This window comes from Micromys minutus (genome assembly GCF_963924665.1).
Source record: "Micromys minutus genome assembly, chromosome: 2".
Taxonomy (NCBI): domain Eukaryota; kingdom Metazoa; phylum Chordata; class Mammalia; order Rodentia; family Muridae; genus Micromys; species Micromys minutus.
In genome coordinates, this window is record NC_137971.1 from 76,808,162 (window position 1) to 76,830,786 (window position 22,625).

The 22,625-nt window shown below is 40.7% G+C and overlaps 1 protein-coding gene across 1 annotated transcript in view; it reads left to right on the forward strand.

The window, feature by feature from the left end:
• The window catches only part of DNAH3 (dynein axonemal heavy chain 3), a gene marked incomplete at both ends in the record, with an annotated part of 162,012 nt that overhangs the window by 92,483 nt on the left and 46,904 nt on the right, over positions 1–22,625 (forward strand). The window contains 6 exons of the mRNA XM_080911468.1: positions 12,725–12,828; positions 15,460–15,754; positions 17,405–17,584; positions 21,088–21,211; positions 21,310–21,466; positions 21,716–21,859. Coding sequence (XP_080767594.1) covers positions 12,725–12,828; positions 15,460–15,754; positions 17,405–17,584; positions 21,088–21,211; positions 21,310–21,466; positions 21,716–21,859 — 1,004 coding nt within the window. The remainder of the gene's footprint in view (positions 1–12,724; positions 12,829–15,459; positions 15,755–17,404; positions 17,585–21,087; positions 21,212–21,309; positions 21,467–21,715; positions 21,860–22,625) is intronic.

Sequence of the window (22,625 nt, forward strand, 5' to 3'; positions counted from 1 at the left end):
TTGTGTAAATGTACCACATTTTCTGTATCCATTCCTCTGATGAAGGACATCTGGGTTCTTTCCAGCGCCTGTCTATTATAAGTAAGGCTGCTATGAACATTGTGGAGTATGTGTTCTTGTTGTATGTTGGAGCATCATTTTGGTATGTGCCCTGGAGTGGTATAGCTGGGTCCTCAGGTAATACTATGTTTAATTTTCTGAGGAACCACCAAACTGATTTCCAGAGTAAATTCACCAGCTTGCAACCCCACCAACAATGAAGGAGTGTTCCTCTTTCTCTACATTCTTGCCAGCATCTGCTGTCCGCTGAGTTTTTTTATCTTAGCTATTCTGACTGGTATGAGGTAGAATATAATGGTTGTTTTGATTTGCATTTCCCCGATGACTAAGGATGATGAACATTTCTTCAGGTGCTTCTCAACCATTTGATATTCCTCAATTGAGAATTCTTTGTTTACCTCTGTACCCTATTTTTAATAGGGTTATTTGATTCTCTGGAGTCTAACTTCTTGATTTCTTTGTATATATTGGATATTAGCCCTCTATCTGATGTAGGATTGGTAAAGATGTTTTCCCAGTCTGTTGGTTGCCATTTTGTCTTAATGACAATGTCCTTTGCCTTACAAGAAACTTTGCAATTTTATGAGGTCCCCTTTGTCGATTCTTGATCTTAAAGCATAAGCCATTGGTGTTCTATTCAGGAAAATTTCCCCAGTACTGATGAGTTCAAGCTGCTAGTGTATGCTCTTCACATTCTTTTAGGAGGCACTCAGAGCTATGAGTTTTCCTCTTAGCACTGCTTTCATTGTGGCCTATAAGTTTGGGTATGTTGTGCCTTTGTTTTCATTAAATTCTAAAAGTCTTTAATTTCTTTCTTTATTTCTTCCTCAACCAAGTTTTCATTGTGTAGAGAATTGTTAAGCTTCCATATGTATGTGGGCTTTCTATCATTTTTGTTATTATTGAAGACCAGTCTTAGTCTATGGTGATAGGATAGGATGTGTGGGATTATTTCAGTTTTCTTGTATTTGTTGAGGCCTGTTTTTGTTTGTTTGTTTGTTTTTGAAAGACTATATGGTCAATTTTGAAGAAGGTACCATGAGGTGAAGGTGTATTCTTTTGTTTTAGGATGAAATGTTCTATAGATATCTGTTACATTCATTTGGTTCATAACGTCTGTTAGTTTTACTGTATCTCTGTTTAGTTTGTTTTTGTGATCTGTCCATTGATGAAAGTGAGGTGTTGAAGTTTCCCACTATTGTTGTGTAAGGTGCAGGGTGTGCTTTGAGCTTTAGTAGGGTTTATTTTATGAATGTAGGTGACCTTGCATTTGGAGCATAGATATTTATAATTGATATTTCATCTTGGTGGATTTTTTTCTTTGAGGGGTATGAATTGTCTTTCTTTATGAGGTGTGTATTCTAGAAGAAATGAAGGGCATTTAGCAACATTACTGCTTTTTAGTTTCCTAAAATGTATTTAAATTGTTGATTTTTTTGCTATTTGTCTCTTTCTGATACATACAGTCATTGCTAAAATTTACATGAATTGCTTTCACTGTATTACACAGGTATTGAAACATATTTTAATTTGCATTTAGGGCATAATGCTTTTAAATTTCTCTTGATAGTCTTTTCTTCATATGTATGTGGTGTGTGTGTTCATGTGTGTATACATATTTGCATATCCATGGGAATATGTGTAGTTGGAGACCCACAGTTAATGTTGGTTGTCTTGGTCAACTCCTCTCCACCTTATTCATTAAGCAGAGTCTCTCACTTAAACCCAGAGTTTGACAATATAGCTAGTCTTTCTAGCCAGTTTTCTGTGGGGATCCCACTTCCAACTTCTAAGTGCTGAAATTACAGACTAGGGTTTTATTCCCGTGAAGAGACACCATGACCGTGACAACTTTTATAATGGAAAATGCTTAATTGCAGCTGGCTTATAGTTTCAAAGGTTCATCCTATTGTTATCATAGCAGCAAGCATGGTATTGTACAGGAAGACAGGGTGCTAAGAAGGAACTGAGAGTTCTACACTGTGATGGTTTGTATATGCTTGACCCAGGGAGTGGCACTATTAGAAGGTATGGCTTTGTTGCTGTAGGTGCGTCATTTTGGGTATGGGCTTTAAGATCCTCATTCTAGCTGCCTGGAAGCCACTATCCTGCTAGCAGCCTCCAGATGAAGATGTAGAACTATCACTTCTCCTGCACCATGCCTTCCTGGATGCTGCCACATTCCCTCTTTGATGATAATAGACTGAAACTCTGAACCAGTAAGCCAGCCCCAATTAAATACTGTCCTTATAAGAGTTGTCTTGGTCATAGTGTCTGTTCACAGCAGTAAAACCCTAAGACATATTTGCTCTGCAGGCAGCAGAAGGGGACTGTGTTACACTGGGCATAGCTTGCATCCACAGTGACACTATTCCTCCAACAAAGCATATTTCCTAATAGTGCCATTCCTTATGGTCCAAGCACTCAAACTCATTAGACTATGGGGGAGATTCCTATTAAACCACCACAGCTACCAAGTGCAACCTGGCATTACATGGTTATTGGTGATCAGAACTCTAGTCTTCACCAGGGCTGGCTGGGGAGCAATGCTTTAGCCCCTGAGTTCTAAGTTGTCTCCTCAGTCCTTGGCACTTTTTGATTTGTGTATTTAAACCTTGTACTGTTTTGATTCGTGTGCTAACCTTGAAGGACTGGGATTTTCTAGCTATCTTTCTCTTACTGATTTCTATACAAATTATATTGTGCTCCAGAAGTATATACTTCATTCTATCCATTATTATTTAAACGTGTTAAAATGTTTTATAGCCAAGAATGTGGCCTGTCATGGTGAACATACCACGTGAGTTTAAGAAGAATGCACGTCTGCTGTTTTCAAATATTGAGCTGTGTCACTTACATTCAGTTGGTTTGCGACGGTGGTGTTTATTTTAACTATTCTCTGAATCATTTTCTTGCTCATAGAGGTTATCAAATTATCTCAATCATAATACTAAATTTGCCCATTTCTTCTTGACACTTTATTTCTCCTTGTATGGTTTTTCATTCTGTTTACATCTGAAATGTGAAAACAGAATGTAATTAAAATGTTTTCTCTTTTTAGTTAGGCCAAATTTTATATATAGTGGTAGCTTGCTTTTCATGTGTTCTTTATTTAATGTTCTATTGTAGGTTGTGTTTTGTTTTTGTTTTGACAGACTATGTCTAGACATAGGTCTCCTTTTATTTATTTTGCCTGGAATCTGATTCCTCTGTTTAGTCAGCAAGGGAAAGTTGTATTCTCTGGCTTCTGTATCTATTATATCGTATTTCCTTGTTTTTGTTTTATGTCCATTTGAAGCGGGTTTTTATTTGAATACCAGTCATCCTCAACTTCAATTAGTCTCTTGTCCACCTTGAATAATTTCAATCAACCTCTGCATATTTTGCTTCCTGCCATTTTTTAAAAGCATAGACTCCAGAATTAAACACTCAGGGCTGGAATTCTGGCTCCACACTTCTAGTTGGCAGACTTGAAGCAAATTCCTCAGCCCCTCTCAGTTTCCACAGTTCAAAAGTATGAACAACAATAATAGAGCATATCTGTGGTATCCCTGGAAGGATTAAATGAGCAAATACATATAAGAACACTTAAGATAAATTCTAGTATAATGATATTATATGTATAGTATATATAGTATAATAGTGTTACAGTTTTCTATAGATACCGTATAACTGTTAAAGTTTTCTATAGATACAGTATAATAGTGTTGCCATTTCTATAGATACAGTATAATAGTGTTGCCATTTCTATAGATACAGTATAATAGTGTTGCCATTTCTATAGATACAGTATAATAGTGTTGCCATTTCTATAGATACAGTATAATAGTGTTGCCATTGTTCCAAGGGATTGGACATCTCACCTTTCATCTCATGTTCCTGTTTCATCCCAGCCTATTTTCTCTTTGTGCCTTATTGTTCCTGTTTCATATTTTTCTGCACCTTGCTAAGGATGCCAAACCATCTCCTGAAGCCAGCAAGTCACACTGACCATATTTTAGAGATACACTTTTGAGGTTGGCCTCCACACTGCTCTTCACACTGCACTTTTATATGTTGTTTTCTGCTTTCCTCAGCCCTCCCGGTCAGTCTGTTTACTCTCTGTACCTGCAGACATGGTTCATAAGTTGCCTTTGATCCTACTCTCGGTCCACGCTGCAATGATATCTTTCCTTCATCTTTGCAGCAAAAGGGCCAATGATATAAAGTGTTTTCAATCTTTTTCTAGGTAACTTCCTCAACAATATCCTTGTGCACTCTGGTGACCTCATCTCCTCTTTCTTTGTCCTATCAATTGATGTAGCACACAAGAAACCAGCATTTCTAGCATTCACTACCAACTGACTTCATTATATAGATCTTTGGTAGTAACTATTTAATAGCTTTGATTCAGAAAAAGCTTTGGTAGTTTGGGGAGATGGCTCAGTGCTTCCAGTGTTTGTCTGATACACAAGAGAGCTGAACCTTGGGTCCCCAGAACACACATAAAGTATCCAGTGGATGCAGTGGCTCATCTATAATTCCAGCCTCAGAAGACAGAAACAGGAAATCCCCAGAACAAGCTGGTTAGCAAGTCTATCCATATTGAAAAGCTTGGGTTTGACTGAGAGAACTTTCTCAAACCAATAAGAAGGGTGGTCAAGTATAATTTCCAACAACAACTTTGGGCCACATGCACACATGTATCTGTACACACACACACACACACAAGAAATAATCAAAACAGCAAAAGCTGTTGGTAAGACTAAATGTCCCTCCTCAATTCACCTATGTGAGCTAATATTTAGAAAGTCTAACTCTACTTTCAGCCCCATGATAAATATCTACTTTCTTCTTTCAAAGTTCCCATTGCTTTAAGTTATGAATAGGGTAAATAATACTCATAATATATCTTTAAAATGAATCCCAAGTGCTGCATGCTCTAGGTTAAGGAACGGTTGGAGGGCAGACAATCAGTAACAACATAAGATCAACCAATGCCATCTTCGAGAAGCAGATTTTTCTGTTTAATCTGTGCATACAAACTCTGTGGCTCCTTAATTTGAAGGCCACCTTGTAGATCGTCCTAAAGCTGTTCATATTTTAATGCTAAAATTAAGTGCTGTCTCGTCATATACTCAGGACTTTATCAAAACCTTCCCATTTTAATTAGTAAGATAAAGGCGAGAGCCAGTGTTTGGGCAGGGTAAAGGAGGGGGAGAGATAGAGGGTCAGAGGTCAGGGGACGGGAGAGGACCAAAAGAGAAGTTTCAAGATGGAGGTCGAGAAGGATGCACTGGATCCAGGTGGGCTTTATTGGAGTTAAGTAGCTATGAACATTTAAGGATTTTATAGGTCTTATATCTCATATAGAAGGGCAGTTTGTATCTTTGTCTATTTGATGTAATCTTACTGTGTAGAGGGGTTTGTGGATTGAGAGTTTGATATATAAACATGTATAAAAAACTATTGGGCAGTAGAATTGTGTTTGTGCTGGGATTTGGGTAAAGAAACACCCTGGGATGGAGGCAGTAATCAAGGCAGAGTAAAACCTCAAGGGAAAGGAGTCATACGAATAGAGTGAGACAGTGGTGGTGGCTCAGACTGGGTGACAGAGTCTGTGAACGTCGCTCTGTGCTAGAAGTGGGCTCGCAGAACGAGACAACGAGGCCAATATAGAGATACGTCAATTCTTTTATTAGTATTTACTGCAACACCTCCTCTCTGAGTCTAAAGTGCCCTTTGTTAAGACTCTCTCCAACCCTTCCTTTACTGTGCTCTGTGACCCCCTTGACCTCTCCACTATGGAAAAACAGTTAAGTGAAGGGGAAAGGAGAAGATGACATCACCGTCCTCCTAGAACAGTAGCTGACAGGCAGCTGAAGAGCTGCTTTAATGTTCAGTGCTGTTTTTGAGCAGCCACTGGGAAGGGCCTAGACGTCCTTTCCTTTCTTCTGTAATCACATGATTTGTTAGGTTCTGGTCAGTTTTCCATTCCTGAAATTATGAACAGCTTCAAAGGAGGTGGCTTTGGAGATCTCTGCTTCTAGTGAGTTGGCCCATTAGTTGGGGGTCTGAGGCAGCACATTACAATGACAGCAGATGGCACAGAAAGCTGTTCACCTCCTGGTGACCCAGAAGCCAGGAGGAAGAGGAAGAGAGCAAGTGCATACAAGAGTATGTGTTCAATCATCTCGCTTCCTTCTACTGGCTCCTGTCTCCTAAAGTTTCCATAGGCAAAGGTCCTCAATACATGGGCCTTTGGAAGATGTTATCCGAACATTTTCATCATCCAGCTCATCTGCTTTCTGCCTAAAAGGCATTCTACTGGGATTCTTTCCCTGTTTGCTTATAATGACACTAATCTTTTATTCTCCTCTTCTTTACTAAATAGTAGCAAACTGAGAAACTCTTAGCCAGACCCCACTTATCCTGAAAGGGGTGTATCTTTCAGGGCAGGGGGTGGGGTGTACTTTTTATTTTAAAATTCCGTTGAATCGTACTTTACATGCTATGAAATTCACCCGCTTAATTAGACAGATCGGTGACTTTTAGTAAGCTCACTCAGTGCAGCCATCAGCATAATCCTGTTTTAGGCTGTTTCCATCACCCCGTGAGATCCTTCATCCATGTACTCAGTTCATCCCTGTTCTCCTCACTCAAAGGCAGCTGCTAACCTATTCTCCAAGGATTTAGTAGTTTGTGTATGTGAAATTGTGTAGCACACAGCCTCTGGGTTGGTCTCACTTTTTTCTGAAGACCCTTGGAATGTCTTTGTAACCATGTCACAAGCATCTAAATTTCTATGGGTAAACTTCAGGAAATCTACCCCGACTTCATGGGATGCTGCTTTCTTGTTTTTTTGTTTGTTTGTTTGTTTGTTTGTTTTTGTTTGTTTTTGTTTTGTTTTTGTTTTTTGTTATTGTTGTTTTTGGTTTGGTTTGGTTTTTGGTTTTTTTGTGATATAGGAAGCATGTCTGTGAGATCCTTGTTTGTGAGCCAAGGATTTATCTTTCCAGATGACGCTGCCATTTTTCTCTGTACAACTCTTCATTGTATGACCTTTTAGATGGCACTTATCAGCTGAGACATTTGCTTTGTTCTTCAGTTGGAGAAGAAACCAGAGGCAGGTGAAATGTTCAGAGGTTGCAGAGTATTTTGCTCTTCTCAATTTCTGCTCTGTTCTCCTTCCTCCCTGGACCAGAGTTTGACTGACAGTCACAATGCAAAAAAAATAAATAAATAAAAGTGATTCTAATTGGGAAGCTTGGAACTCAGTGTTGGCAGACAGCTTCCTGAGTGCCCAGAGCCTTCAAATACTTGACAGAGAGAGCTCAGTCACTCTCAGAGTGATTTTCTAGGCTTAGTGTAAACTCAGATCCACCACACAGATGTGCAAAATGGCAATGCTGGCTAAATTACAAAGCTGGCAGGTCCATTTTAGTTAAATCTTTGTTCTTTGGCCTAAATGTTCTTGAATGAAACCACAAACCAACCCACAAGGGAAGGACAAAAACATATGTCATTGAATCATGCTTTTAGTATCTCTTATTTTCTTATAAGAAAAAAAAAAAAAAACCTCTGGAAAAAATTGATGAAAAGGTATTTTTTTTCACATCAACCTGTTATAGGTATTTTATTTTTCAAAATATACTTGTTCCTGTGGAGCTGTCAATTTTTTTATCATCATTTTCAATAATGTTCATAATGGTATATGTCCATTTTAAAACTCTATTTAGTTATTGTTTTCAGGGTGGAGGATTAAAGTTAGGGCTTTGGGAATGCTAGGCCAGTGGTCTACTGCTAAGCTACAGCCTCGACCCTTTTTGTTTCTGTTTGTTCTGTTTTTGAGATAAATGTAGGCCAGGCTGCCGAAGACAGTAGGTGAGTTACCATACCTTGCACTCATTTGTGATTATTTATTAAAGGACTTTTTCTGTGTTAATACATAGGTGTCCTCTTTATTTTCTAAGGCACAGTGTTTACTGGTTTCCTCACAGAGGCCTTCTTAACTAGTTTCTTGCTATCACAGATGGTGTCACATCCCCATACATATGGATTACTTCCACTGTAAATCATTTCCTTGTGATGAATTTCCAGAAGTGGTATATATCTTTAGAGAACATTTTTTTAGCCCAGTGAATGTAGTGCCAGATTGCTTTCTAAAAATGCTGTCCATGGCCAGGCGGCCATGGTGCATGCCTTTGATCTCAGCACTCAGAAGGCAGGAAGGTCTCTGAGTTCGAGGTTACCCTGGTCTACAAAGTGTGTTCCAGGACAGCAAGAGCTACACAGAGAAACTGTCTTTCAAAAGTAATTTAAAAAATAAAAATAAGGGCTGGAGAGGTGGCTCAGTGGTTAAAGGCACTGACTGCTCTTCTAGAGGTCCTGAGTTCAAATCCCAGCAACCACATGGTAGCTCACAACTATCTGTAATGAGATCTGATGCCCTCTTCTGGTGTGTCTGAAGACAGCTACATGATACTTATATATAATAAATAAATAAATCTTTTTAAAAAATAAATAAAAATGCTGTACCAGAGTTACGTTGAGCAAAGCTGAAGGTGACTTGGGATGAGGACAAAAGCATTTGTCCTTAATACACGATGAGATCAGCAACAAAAGATTCTTTAAAAAATAAATACTGCAGAAAGAATTGAGACTTAATTCAGTAAATACTAGAAAGCAGTGGACAAAGAGAGAGGAGAGAATAAAAAGAGATGGAGAGGCAGAGGAGAGCAGGGAGGAAAGAAGAAGAGTACAGGGGAGGGGAAGAGAAGAAGGGGAGAGGAGGAGAGAGGAGGGGATGATAGAGAGGAAGAGAGGGAGGAGAGAGGAGGAGAGGAGGAAAAAGGAGTGATGATAGAGAGGAAGAGAGGGAGGGGAGGGGATGATAGAGAGGAAGAGAGGGAAAAGAGAGGAGAAGAGAGGAGGGGATGATAGAGAGGAAGAGAGGGAGGGGAGGGGATGAGAGAGGGGAAGAGAGGGAGGAGAGAGGAGGAGAGAGAAGGAGATGATAGATAGAAGAGAGGGAGGAGAGAGGAGGAGAGGAGGAAAAAGGAGGGGATGATAGAGGGAAGAGAAGAAGGGGAGGGGAGGGTATAAGAGAGGGGAAGAGAGGGAGGGGAGAGGAGGGTATGAGAGAGGGGAAGAGAGGGAGGGGAGAGGAGGGGATGAGGAAAAGAGAGGGAGGGGAGAGGAGGAGAGGAGATGGAAAAGAGAAGTGTTAAATCACACTGTGAATCAAATGGATCTAACAGACATAACCCCCCAGAGCACTACAAAACATACATTCTCAGCACCCTGCTAGAGTTAGAGTCCAGCTCTTCCTACCAGCCTCATGCTTCCAGAAATAAGGCTCAGACTTAAATTGTATTTGCAAATACCTCAGCCATATAGCTAGGCTTTACTCTGACTAGAACATGACTGAGATTCTTTTCACCCACATTCTGCCACATGGCTGGTTTCCTGTGCTCAGTACCATGTGTCCCTCTCATCGTCACATCTCCCAGGATTTTCTCTGCCTCCCAGATGTTCTACCTCCCATTTCCTGGCCTAAGCCATAGACTATAGGCTTTTTAATTGACAGGTGATGCATCCCCACAATACACTAGCTATTCTCTCTACAGCACCCCATGAAACTCTCTGTATACTACATCATATCGCATGACATGAGCAAAAGTTAACAAATGGAAAAGACCGAAATGATTTCTTGTATGTTATCTGTCCTCAATGAAATAAAGCTAGAAATCAAGATCAAGAGAAACTAAAGAACACAAAATCACAAGATTGAAGGAAATTTGAACAAATGATGACTAGATCATTGAAGAAATCAATGAATAGCAAATCCCAGGATTAAATGTAAATTAAAACACAGTATAGTAAAAATTAAAATATAAAATGAAAAAGCGAAGTTTAGAGCTGCAAGTATTTACATTTAAAAAGAGACCTTTTGCCAAAGGTTCAAAGGCTGGAGACAGGGGAGAGGAGGGCAGAGAAAGGAAGGGGAGGACAGAGGAAGGCAGAAAAGGGGAGGGGAGAAGATGGCAGAGAAGGGGAGGAGAGAGGAGGGCAGAAAAGGGAAGGGAGGGAAAGAGAGGAAGGCAGAGAAGAGGAGGGGACAGAAGGGCAGAGAAAGGGAGGAGAGGGGAGAGGAAGGCAGAGAAGGAAAGGGGAGAGGAGGGTAGAGAAGGGGAGGGGAGGGCAGAGGAGGGGAGAAGAGGGGAGGAAGAAAGGTGGCTGGTGATAGGGAATGGATGAGGCAATTGCTAAATGTTGATAATCGTTTAGCTACATAGTGGTGCCTGATGGTTTTCATAGTATCTCTGTTTTGTATTCTTGACTTTTGTTTTACAACAATAAAGCTACAATTATGAATATTGTATTAAGTGACTTAAAAGCATAAAAACTCCTTATAGGTGTGATTTTTGTTTTAACTAAGAAATGCCCTTGGGGCTGAAGAGGTGACTTTGTTTGTAAAGTGCTTACCTCATAAATATAATAATGTAAATTTGAATCTCTCACATTAAAGAGCTGGGTGTGGCCACAGGCACTTCTAATCTTAGAGATGTCGAGATAGGAAGCAAAGACAGGAAGCCCTCCTGGAGCTCACTGGACTCCTGGAGCTAGCCTAAACTACTTAGCGAAGTTCCAGACCAATGAGAGACCCTGTCTCAAATGCAATGTAGAAGAGATCTGAAAACCCATATCCTTGGTCCTCTGATTCTACATGCCTTGCTCACAAGGACATGCATGTACTTGTGAATGTAGGTCCACCCACTCATGTGGAACCATTATCCTTATAGTGAGTAATGAGTATCCTTCTGCTTCACAGTCCTCTTCTGCTACAACTAAGAAAAATTAAATTAAATATTTTTTGTTAGAGACAGCCTCTTATATGTATCCCAGGCTTGCCTCAAAATTGCAGTTCTTCTGTCATGGTTTTATGAACACCAGGAATTCAGGCTTTCCCAGTACACACAGATAAATCAAATATCAGTGTTTAAAATGATGTCACATGACCTTATTCTTATAAAATACTTTCTCATATCTGTGTGTTATTACATTTCTAATACATTTCTCCAGTGCACCTGGAGAAAGGCCATAAAAACTATGATCAAAAGTTATTTCTACATGTGGGATTATTGTATGGCATCCTTCCTTGTGAGACATAAACAAGCATCTACTTATTCTGTACGAGTAGCCAATGATAGGCCAAAGTAAGGAGAGCAAAAGAGTCCACATTGATGAATCAGTGAGTATCACTGGAGTTTCTTACAGGAATATGAGCAAAGGGTTACTTATAGGAACAGAAATTACAATAAGGGTCACTTCTGGAAACAGAAAAGGCAGCTGTATCACCAAAGCCCACCCCAGCATGGGTGACAGCTCACAAATACTGCAAACCTGGAGCATACTGTACAGCATGCAGACACTGTGACAGGCTAGAGAGTCTCTTCCAAGTACCTCAGTTGATCTGAGTCTCTTCCAGGCAGCTGAATTGGTCTAAGAGTGTTTCTCAGCAGACCTTACAGTTTATATATACTTGGGAAGGGAGGGACCTACAGTATCTTGCTGGTTTCAGGGACTTCCTGAGGCCCTTAAGTTGTTTACTTCCTGAGCTGTAAGATCTAGTTTACAAGATGAAATGTTTCAACTCCCATTTTAACATCCTATCTCTTAATGATCTTCCCTCTATGAGGAAGGTTTTAGCTAGGAGGAAATTGCTACATATTTAGAGTGATTTATTACTTTCTTTTGTTTTTAAAAAATTTGTTGCTTTTATTATTAAAAGTACTTTGGCTTCGGGGACTGTGAAGATGACTCTGTCAGTAAGATACCTGCCACCCGAGGACCTGAGTTTGCATCCCCAGAATTTACAGAAAATGCCAGCATAATAATACATGCTGAGGGGCACAGAGACAGGTAGATTCTTGATCTTCATTGGCCAGGTAGTCTATCAGAGTCAGTGAAGTTCAGGTTCAGTGAATTGACTCGATCTCAAGAAAGGTAAGGTGGAGAGCTATTAAGGAAGACACCTGACATCAATTCTGACCCCCACAGTCATATGTGCATACAAACATACATACCTGCTTGTACACAAGCACATTTTCACACTAACAAGTACATGCATTACACATGCACATGGGAGGAGGATTGAAAGAGAGAGAAATAATTTAACTGAGAGTATGATCCCAGCATAGAAAGGCTGGTGTAAGAAGCTCACAACTTTAAAGCTAGGGAACTGGTCAGATAGATGACAACCTGAGCCTGAGCCCCAGGACCAACATGGTGGAAAGAAAGAACCGACTTCCAAAAATTGTCCTCCATCTTCCGCATACATGCTGTGACATTCCTCACCCCACCACCAAGTACATAAACAAATGCATGCACTTTAATAAGTTGTTAGCTAGGTTTGCTACATAGTGAATCCTAGTTCAATACAGAACAGTTCCCGATCCCAAAGACTAAAACCAAGAAGAATTGATGTGATCTTCACTTACTATTTTATATGGATAATAAAGATTTATGCTCCAGTGAGTGGTTGCCAGTGACAGATGCCATCACAATTATTCTGGGACTGACACTTATGCATTTTAAATGTCTATAACTGGGGCAGTCAAATTCCTCAAGTATGAAACTTATTTTGGTTTGCTAATGACATGCTCTATTTCTTTGAGTGCAGGAAGCATCTATGACTTTTACTTCCTCAAACAAGGGGGTGGACACTGGAATGCATGGACAGAATACATTACCAAGGAGGAGGAGACTATCCCTGTGAATGCAAAGGTAAAGGAAATGCCATGGTTTCTGGAATGTTCTAAGTACCCTTGCAAATGGAAGAACCACCAGCTTCCTATGAGCATTTTCACAAAGTGTTTTGCAAAGATCAAACCCTCAAAAGTATACAGTATAAAATCAGAGAGACCTAGATTCCTTACATAGGCTTCAAGCTCCACACCTCAGTTTTCCCAAATGGAAGATGGGGAAAAAATTATAAAGGATGATCACCAGGACTGAAGACAGTATAACAACCCATGTGACACATAATAGGAGGAGTCACATAGGTGTTCGTTGTTATTAATAGGAGTCACATAGGTGTTCGTTGTTATTCCGATCATTGCTGTTATCCACAGCATCACAACTACCTCATCTAAGCCTAAGAAGTCCACATTATATCCTTAGAGAAAGATTTCTTCCTACAGAATTCAGAAAGACAAGTTTCACTCGATGGATTTCCTGGGTAATGGCTAATGCACATATATACTTCATTCCTATAGAGAATATGCAAAATGAGTGCTCTTGTGCCTCCATTTGGATAACCTAATTGACATTATTTATCCTGTCGAGATAGATGACTGTGCAGATCTTTCAAGTGTGCTCTTAAAGGCCAGATGGAAATGTGAGGATATAGCGGGACCCTGGCTGCACTCAAAAGGATGCTTTGGACAAGGGTGATTGTGCTGCTCTCAGGACAAACATCCTAGGGGCTGGGTTTTGTAAAGAAGCCCAGCCCTGAGATCCTCAGCTTCAATTGTCCTTATACATCTCTGTTGTATGAATTCTGGGTATTTGAAATTGTACTAAACTCAAATGGACAAGAGCCCAGTGTAGAAAGTATTTTCAGCTCCAATGGGTATTTTCCTCTTGTCAAACAATCATTTGAATAGCTGAAAATAACACTGGGTGAAATCCAGCTGGCTTCAAGTTCCTGATCTAGGCTGTAAAACGGGAGTCTTGAGCCTGTATTCAAGCATCACTAACAGGCCAAGTGGCTTCACAGAGAATCCTGGCCTGCTTGTAGCCTGTTTTATCATCTGCCTCAAAGGGTTACAGGGAAGTCCTCAGAATAATACAGGCATGACAGCCTTGTCTGAATCTTCTTACTATACTTGATCATTCTCTTCTCTGCTTTAATGGACATATCTATCTGTTTCTTTTCAGTTAGCCAAATTATTTCCCAAAAGAAGCCAAGCTTTTGTTTGCAAAGGCTTCCAAGCTGCATAGATTTGGTGGTACCCAAGTCAAGGTCAAGTCTGATTTTTGGAAGCAACATTTACAAACTGCGGTGCAAATGTTGTTCCCTGATGTCATACAACATAGAGGTCATTATTCTTTTCCAAACTAGACATGACACAAGGAGACCTCTACATTTAATGTACACCTTCCTTCCCCTTGCCATGCCCCACCAAGGGATTAGTTGTAACAAAATGATTACGGGTTCAGAAAATTCAAACTTAGGTAAGATATTCTATCCAAAGTAATAAGGATTCCAGAAGCTGTGGTTGGAGTCTCTAAATCCACTTATGATCTGAGGCCCAGGAAGAATATATTCAATTCCCATATTGGAAAAGATGAGGGATTCAGTGGATTCAGAAACTAAAGGCTGAGGAAAGTGAATCAGGAACAAGAAAAGTCTTCTGGCATTGGCTTTGTGTCACTGTGGCAGAATGTTTCTGAGAGTCAACTCTGAGGAGGGAATGTGTACTTCGGCTCATGATTCTGTGCTATGCTCACTTAGTCCCGTCATCACAGGGCTAGTATTGAGGTATGACATTATTACAGTAGGGCTCAGCAGAGAAAAGCCTACTCACCTCATAACATCTAGGAAACAAAGAAAGAAAAAGACAGGAACAGGGTATAGGCCTGGAAAATGTGCTCCAAAGACTCCTCTACCCTCCTCAACATGTCTTATCTTTTATGTCTACCAATTTCCAATAAACCAATGAGTTATGAACCCATCAAGAGATTAATCTATTGATGGGGCCAAACCCCTTGAGATTCAATCACTTCACAAAATCCCCACTTCCAAACATTTCTACATTGGAGACCAAACCTTCAACATATAAGTCTTCTTATATGACTACAACACACCTAAACCTTCTGAGCCAGAATAGGTGTCACATGGAAGGTGTCTTTTGCTTGAGACAAGGCAGACGACTAATTGGGTGAAGCCAAGTCTCAGAGAGAGAAGCTTAGTACTGACCTTTATTATTGAGTTTGTTTGTTTGTTTGTTTTTTGTGTGTTTATTTTTATTGGGTATTTTCTTTTTTTACATTTCAAATGTTATGCCAGCTTAGTATTAATAATATAGACTTTGGAATCATACAAGCTGAAACCCAAAGTCCCTGATTTTCCACTTTTTATTGAAGAAGACCTGCTGTACCTCTGCTTCTCATCTACAAAACAGGGACAAAGCATTCAGTTTATGTGTTTGGTCCCATTTGATCTCTGACAACTGTGTATTAAATGCCATGATTGTCCCCATTTCAGAATTGAAACTGAGGTCCTTTGAAAAGTTAAACATTTTCTTGAGGTCATAGATTGTAAAGAATAGAGCTACAGTTAACCCAAATCCCTTGAATCCCAAGATTCAGTCCTGGTCCAGGACCAAGATTTCCTGTATCTTTGTGAAACAGGTATCAGACCTCATCATTCCCACAATGGAGACCGCCCGGCAGTCCTTCTTCTTAAAAACTTACCTGGACCACGAGATCCCAATCCTGTTTGTGGGTCCCACAGGCACTGGCAAATCAGTTATCACCAACAACTTTCTTCTCCACCTTCCCAAAAATATCTACCAGCCCAACTTCATCAATTTCTCTGCCAGAACTTCAGCCAACCAGACCCAGGATATCATCATGTCTAAGCTGGATCGTCGGAGGAAAGGCCTTTTTGGGCCTCCCATAGGGAAGAAAGCAGTGGTGTTTGTAGGTAAGGCATTGGCTTGGCTCTGCATAGGCCAAGTTCTTGTATCCCAACTGTAGTAAGCCAAAGCTCCTGTCTTCTCTGGCGGGTGATTTAGCATTACTACCACCACCATGCCTCCTGCCTCTTCTCACTTCCATCTTTCTCCTTCCTTTGTCACTTCTTCCTTACTGTCCCTCCTTTCTGCTCTGCTTTTTCTCTTTCTACTTTCTGGTGAACAGTATGCCTAGGAGACTGTGGTGGCAGCAGCTAAACTCTGACACCTCCTCCAAAAGTAACGCTGTGTCCATTTGCATCAGTTAAGTGAGTTTTCACTGAGCGGTATCAGATAAATGGGTCATCACTAAGTGAAGGAACCCAGTAGCTGCTAAGAAAATGTTGGTGAAGTAAGAGCATAGACTACAACATTCACCTTTGTACAAAGCACTTCCTCTTTTCTTCCCCCCCTTCCCCTGGGCCTCAGACTCGAATGAGATTAATCGTCATCATGGTTGTCTTAGGCTGGCGGCTGACCTAGGAGGTACTCATAATGCCCCCACTGTCTTGGGTCATCTTGTGTCCTGTATTTTAAACTCATGTATTGATAATATACATTTCATGGTTATATTTATATCTTTACACAGTTCATCATCTCTTGAAAGGCAAACATCTTATTTATTTTATTTTTCCTTTCTTTTCTACCCTTCCTTTTTTCCCTCCATCCAGGTCTCCCACATTTTTTATGATATACCCAAAGCCAGTTGAAGCCTTGCACTAAACCAAACTGGCTTCTATATCAATTTTTCAACCCTAGGTATAGTTTGATACAACCTCCCTGATCTAAGAGTTGGCCCCTTACCTCAAACATATTTACATTAAATCAGTAAATTTGTCTAAAATTCCTAAAATGTTATCTGACACAAACCGATCAGTCTATTAATATTTGTTGAAAAAAAAAAAAAAAAAAGAGTCCCTCCACTGAATTCAGTGTCTCTTATGTGCCCAGACTGAGCAGTGGGTTGAAAGCAGGAAATGTTCTGGTAATTAAGAGAACCTGTAACCCCCTCCCCTCTTAACAATTTGAGTTTATTCATGAAGGCCCTAGTTCAAGGCTTTGCTCCCACCAGAGTTTAGCTATTACAAGTTGATTTAATGTCCCTCAGAAGAAGGGGCTTTTACTCAGTAGTACAGCATTTGCTTGGCATGTAGGGAGGCTCTGGGTTCAATCCCCATCACCACTGAAAATATGTTAGCTGGCAGACATGGTGTCTATACTGTTTGAGATAAGCCTGGGCAATATAGTGAGACTCCCTCTCAAGACTGAAAACACAACAAACTTTTGGCAGGCCCCTTACCATTGTGAGCAATGAACAAGATGTCTGTGGTATTGTAGACGGTGTATTCTGGCTAAGGAAAATGGGGAAACTTAAATGCTCACTTGTTGATGTCACCATTTGTATGGTATAGCCATGATGGGCAGAGGTTTCTAGAAGATAGCAAACTCTAAACCCAAGAAAACCCTCTCCCATCCGCTCAGGATGTCTACTGACTGGGTCTTGATGGGAGTGGAGTCACTGGGAGCAGACTTTTTCATGGAGGGAACAGTCATTGGGGACCCCAGTAAATCAAAGGGTCCCATAGACTCACAGTATGTGTGGCTGTGGCTTCCTTCTACAGATGACCTCAACATGCCAGCCAAAGAGGTGTATGGAGCACAGCCCCCCATCGAGCTGCTGCGACAATGGATTGACCACGGCTACTGGTTTGACAAGAAAGACACAAACAGGCTGGACATTGTGGATGTTCTGCTTGTGACTGCCATGGGCCCCCCTGGTGGAGGAAGGAATGACATCACTGGTAAGTCAAGGATGAGGGTTTATTCCTCTCTCCACTCCCCCCAACCCCTGCAGAGCTGGCTGTCATGGATGAATTGGTTCAGTTCAGGGCCTTCTAACAGGAGAGATTGTGGAGTATGTGCCTTCATGAGAGCAAGGTTTGGGTTAGCCCAAGACCTCATGTTGGAAGTTGTGTGCAGTGGGGTAGGAGGATGACAAGAGTCTGTGGGGAGCTTTGTCTGCTCATCAAAAAGGGGACACCACGTGAAGGGAAGAGCTACAGGGTTGCATTTGCCTTGGATGTGAGCACAGCAAAGTCTAAGGCACCTCGACTCCATAGGGAGCTTGTTATATTACTATTTTCAAACAGGAGTGTTTCTAGAAGCCACAGAAATGGGCAGTTCAAGTTCAGTCACAAGTAGGATCGCTGAAAAGCTTCTAGCATAGAACCCATCATTCACAGCTGCCAGGAATGTGTGTGGTCGCATGAGATCCAGTGAGAGCATCCAGGAATGTGTGCGGTCACATGAGATCAAGCTCTGCAATAGCTCCAGTGAGAGCACCCAGGTTCCATGGGTCCTGAGGGAATGCCAAGCTGAGACAGTTAAGTGGGTTTGCGGGGTCTTCTTCTCTGAACTGGATCCTCTCAGGAAGTTAAGATGATGAGTCAATTTCTTAATTTTTATTCAGAAGTCTGGAAAAATAAAAAGAGTATAAGGTTATCACTTGATTAAAAAGAAGGTGAGTCACTCCTGTTAGCTGTGAGAGAGGATGCTGAGTCACCTTCGTGGTTGTCAAGAGAAATCTTGTTTCTATTGTAATCCATCGCTGTCAGGGAATGATTACATTTGAGACTGATGTTTTCTAAAAAGATCTATTTTAATTGTATGTGTATGAGTGTTTTGCTTATATGTATGTTTATATGCACACTGTATTTCTGGTGCCTGTGAAGGCTAGAAGGGAGCATCAGATCCCTGAAAATGAAGTTATAGACTGTTATAAGTCTCCATCTGGGTGCTAGAGACCAAACCTTAGTCTTCCCAAGAACAGTATATATATATAGATATGCATGAACATACACATATCAAACAAACACACACATATATGAGTACATACATAACAAACACACAAAGGCACACACAAATTTAGTCTACTATTATTTTCTAACAAGAATATATGTGTGTATTTTAACTTTTTATTGTTTATTCTTATATGTGTGGGTGTTTGTCTACATGTATGCCTTGTGACATGTGTAGACAGTGCTAGGGGAGTCCAGAAAAGGGCACTGGATGCCCTGAGACTGAAGTTACAGATAGTTGTGAACCCAATGTGGGGGCTGGGAATTGAATGTGGGTCCTTTGGAAGAAAAGCAAGTGCGCTTAACTACTGAATTCTCATGCTCCTAAATGTACATGTTTATATGTATGGCCACGCACATATAATTACATGTGTGTAGGCAATTCCCAGGAACTACATACTTAAAATGTGTGTGTGTTTTATAGATATAGATATAGATATTGATAGACATAGACATAGACAGACACAGGCACAGACATGGACATAAACACAGACATAGACATAGATAGACATAGACATAGACACAGACACAGACATAGATATAGACAGACATAGACATAGACAGACATAGACAGACATAGACATAGACAGACACAGACATAGACAGACATAGACATAGACAGACACAGACATAGACAGACATAGACAGACATAGATATAGACATAGTCATAGACAGACACAGACATAGACAGACACAGACATAGAAATAGACATAGACAGACATAGACATAGACATAGACAGACACAGACATGGACATAGATAAACATAGACAGACATAGACATAGACAAACACAGACATAGACAGACATAGACAGACACAGACACAGACACAGACATAGACAGACATAGACATAGACAGACACAGACATAGACATAGACACAGACACAGACATAGATAGACATAAACAGACATAGACATAGACAAACACAGATATAGACAGACATAGACATAGACAGACACAGACATAGACAGACATAGACATAGACAGACACAGACATAGACAGACATAGACAGACATAGACACAGACACAGACATAGATATAGACAGACATAGACATAGACAGACATAGACATACATAGACATAGACACAGACATAGACAGACATAGACATAGACAGACACAGACATAGACAGACATAGACAGACATAGATATAGACATAGTCATAGACAGACACAGACATAGACAGACACAGACATAGTCATAGACAGACATAGACATAGACAGACACAGACATAGACAGACATAGACAGACACAGACATAGACACAGACATAGACATAGAGAGACATAGACATAGACAGACACAGACATATACATAGACAGACATAGACACAAATTTATATGAAAAGCTGAGCAGGAATTCCTGGAAATGGCAACACAATGGCGCTGCAAGCTCTGCTTCTTCCCAAATCTGTATACAAATGCGAACCAGAGAACAAAACTCTAAAAACTTATTGAACAATAGTTATAGTGAGTCTAGTTTGCAGACAGCCACAAGACCTAAAAACCACATGTGCAAGAGAAAGCAGGAAGAAGCAATGGGACTCAGGTCTGAGAACGGTGGGTTAGTAAATGGTGATTGGCTTGGGAACAGAGAGAAGTCAGGGAAGAAGACGCCATACGTGTGTGTGTGTGTGTGTGTGTGTGTGTGTGTGTGTGTGTGTGTGTGTGTAAAATTAAATTTTTGGCTATTCTCCAGTAATCAAGTATTTCCTTTAGTTTTTAAAAATAATGTTGTGGGGCTGAAAATGGAGAGATACTTAGTTAAGAGCATATATCATTCTAACAGAGGCCCTGGGTTCAATGCCCAGCAGTTAATGGGCAGTTCACAACTGCCTGTAATAACTACAGCTCCAAGGAATCTTCTGGTCCTTAGTCACCAGCATTTGTGCATGCACAGAGCCTCCCACAGATGCACATGGAAGGACCTAAGAACACCAGCTGCTCTTTCAGGGGATCTGGCTTTGATTCCCAGCACCCACAACCCTCTGTCGCTCTAGTTGTGATTACTCACAACACTCTGTTGCTCTAGTTTGTAGGAATCCTGTGCCCTTGGTCTGCAGGCCATTATGTCATGCTCTGGTACACACTCTTGTGCATACACATAAAATAAGTAAAACACATTTCTAAATGAGTGAATTAAAGTGAAATTAAAAAAAAAAAAAAAAAAAACCAATCTTGTGAGCCAGAGGAGACAGTTAGCCTCCCTTCTGGAGAGCAGGGATTTGTCTGTGTGTGCACTGAGCAGGCCACTTGTGGCTCCTGGACACATCTTATGTGGTCAGTGAAACTGAGGATATTCTTGATGCCATAGCTAATATTAAGTGTGAGCACTGTGCCTGGAGGCTGCCATGCTGGATGGCGGAACTGTAGGGCTTGAGAGCGGAGGGATAGTGACTCTCTTCCCCAGGGTGTGTGCAAACCCAAGTTGTCTGTGTGTCCAGGACGATTCACTCGCCATCTGAATATTGTTTCCATCGACGCCTTTGAAGATGAAATCTTAACCAAAATCTTCACTTCGATCGCTGACTGGCATTTTGGGAAGGGGTTTGATGTCATCTTCTTACGGTAAGAAGCTCCCGTGGCTTCCTGCTTATTGACCTGGGGGTGGTGGTCCACATTTCTGCTTGACCATGTGACTGGTCTGCCTCGCTTTTCCTCCTGAGGTACGGGAAGATGTTGGTCCAAGCAACCAAGACAATTTACAGGGCCGCAGTGGAGAACTTCTTGCCAACTCCCTCCAAATCGCATTATGTCTTTAACCTTCGGGATTTCTCACGGGTGATCCAGGGAGTACTGCTGTGCCCCCACACCCACCTACAGGTCAGTTACTATTACTCCTGTCTTGAAGTTCTTTTAGCAATATTCCTGGGTCTTTACTGACAGTATATATACCTAGTATAATAGGCTTTTACTAACCACAAACTCTACTCCCTGTGATGTTCATGACAGCCCTCTCTATCCATTGTCTAATTTATAACTCACATCGACCCCAAGATTTAGAGACTTTTTGAGAACCATCACCACAAGCACCATCCTTAATGCATCCAAATGACTAACTCTGGCCTTTAGGATCTGGAAAAATTTATCCGGCTTTGGATCCATGAGGTCTACCGAGTATTTTATGACCGTCTGATTGACAATGATGACAGACAGACTTTCTTCAGCCTGGTGAAGGAAACCACCTCCAATTGCTTCAAGCAGACCATGGAGAAGGTAAGCCTTATTCTAGAATCATCTAGTCTGAGAACTGGGCAAACATTAGATTCAGATTATGGCTTCTGCTCCCAGTAAAGACCCATCATCACTCTTCTCCCTGGACCATAGGAAATGGCACATCCTTTAGTCAGTTGATTTGCTGGTATTTTACTTGGTCCAATTTTGTTCCACTTCTGTGGCAACACTTAAGTTTCAGTATACTCAAAATAGTTAACATATGATGTTATTTATCTCTAATTAATTTAAGGGACTAGAAAAATAGCTCAGTGAATAAAAGCAAATACTGCTCTTGCAAAGGACCCAGGTTTGGTGCCTTGAACCCACATTAAGGAGCTCACAATTACCTCCAACAGAAGCTCCAGAGGATTTAATGCCCCCAACACAAGCACTCGCACATACGTGCACATACCCACACATGGATACACATAAATAAACATCATTAAAAACAAAAATAAAACTAATTTAACTTAAAACACACCCTAAGGACAATTCACTTGGATTTGGGGAGGAAAATATAAATTTTTATAATTTGACCAAGACCCTGGTAAAATTCAGACAAAAAAAAAATTGTAAAAAAAAAAAAGTAGTTGTGACATTTTTCCTACTTTGAAAGTGATATTAAACCTATATGTTGGATTTTAATTTGCTTTATCAAACAGCTATTTGATTCTCTAGGGGAAATTGTCTTTTTTGCTGCATCTGGAGGCCAAGGGCAGAGGAATTGACAGGTCCTCATGTCAGGAGGAAACAGTTACCCAGCCTA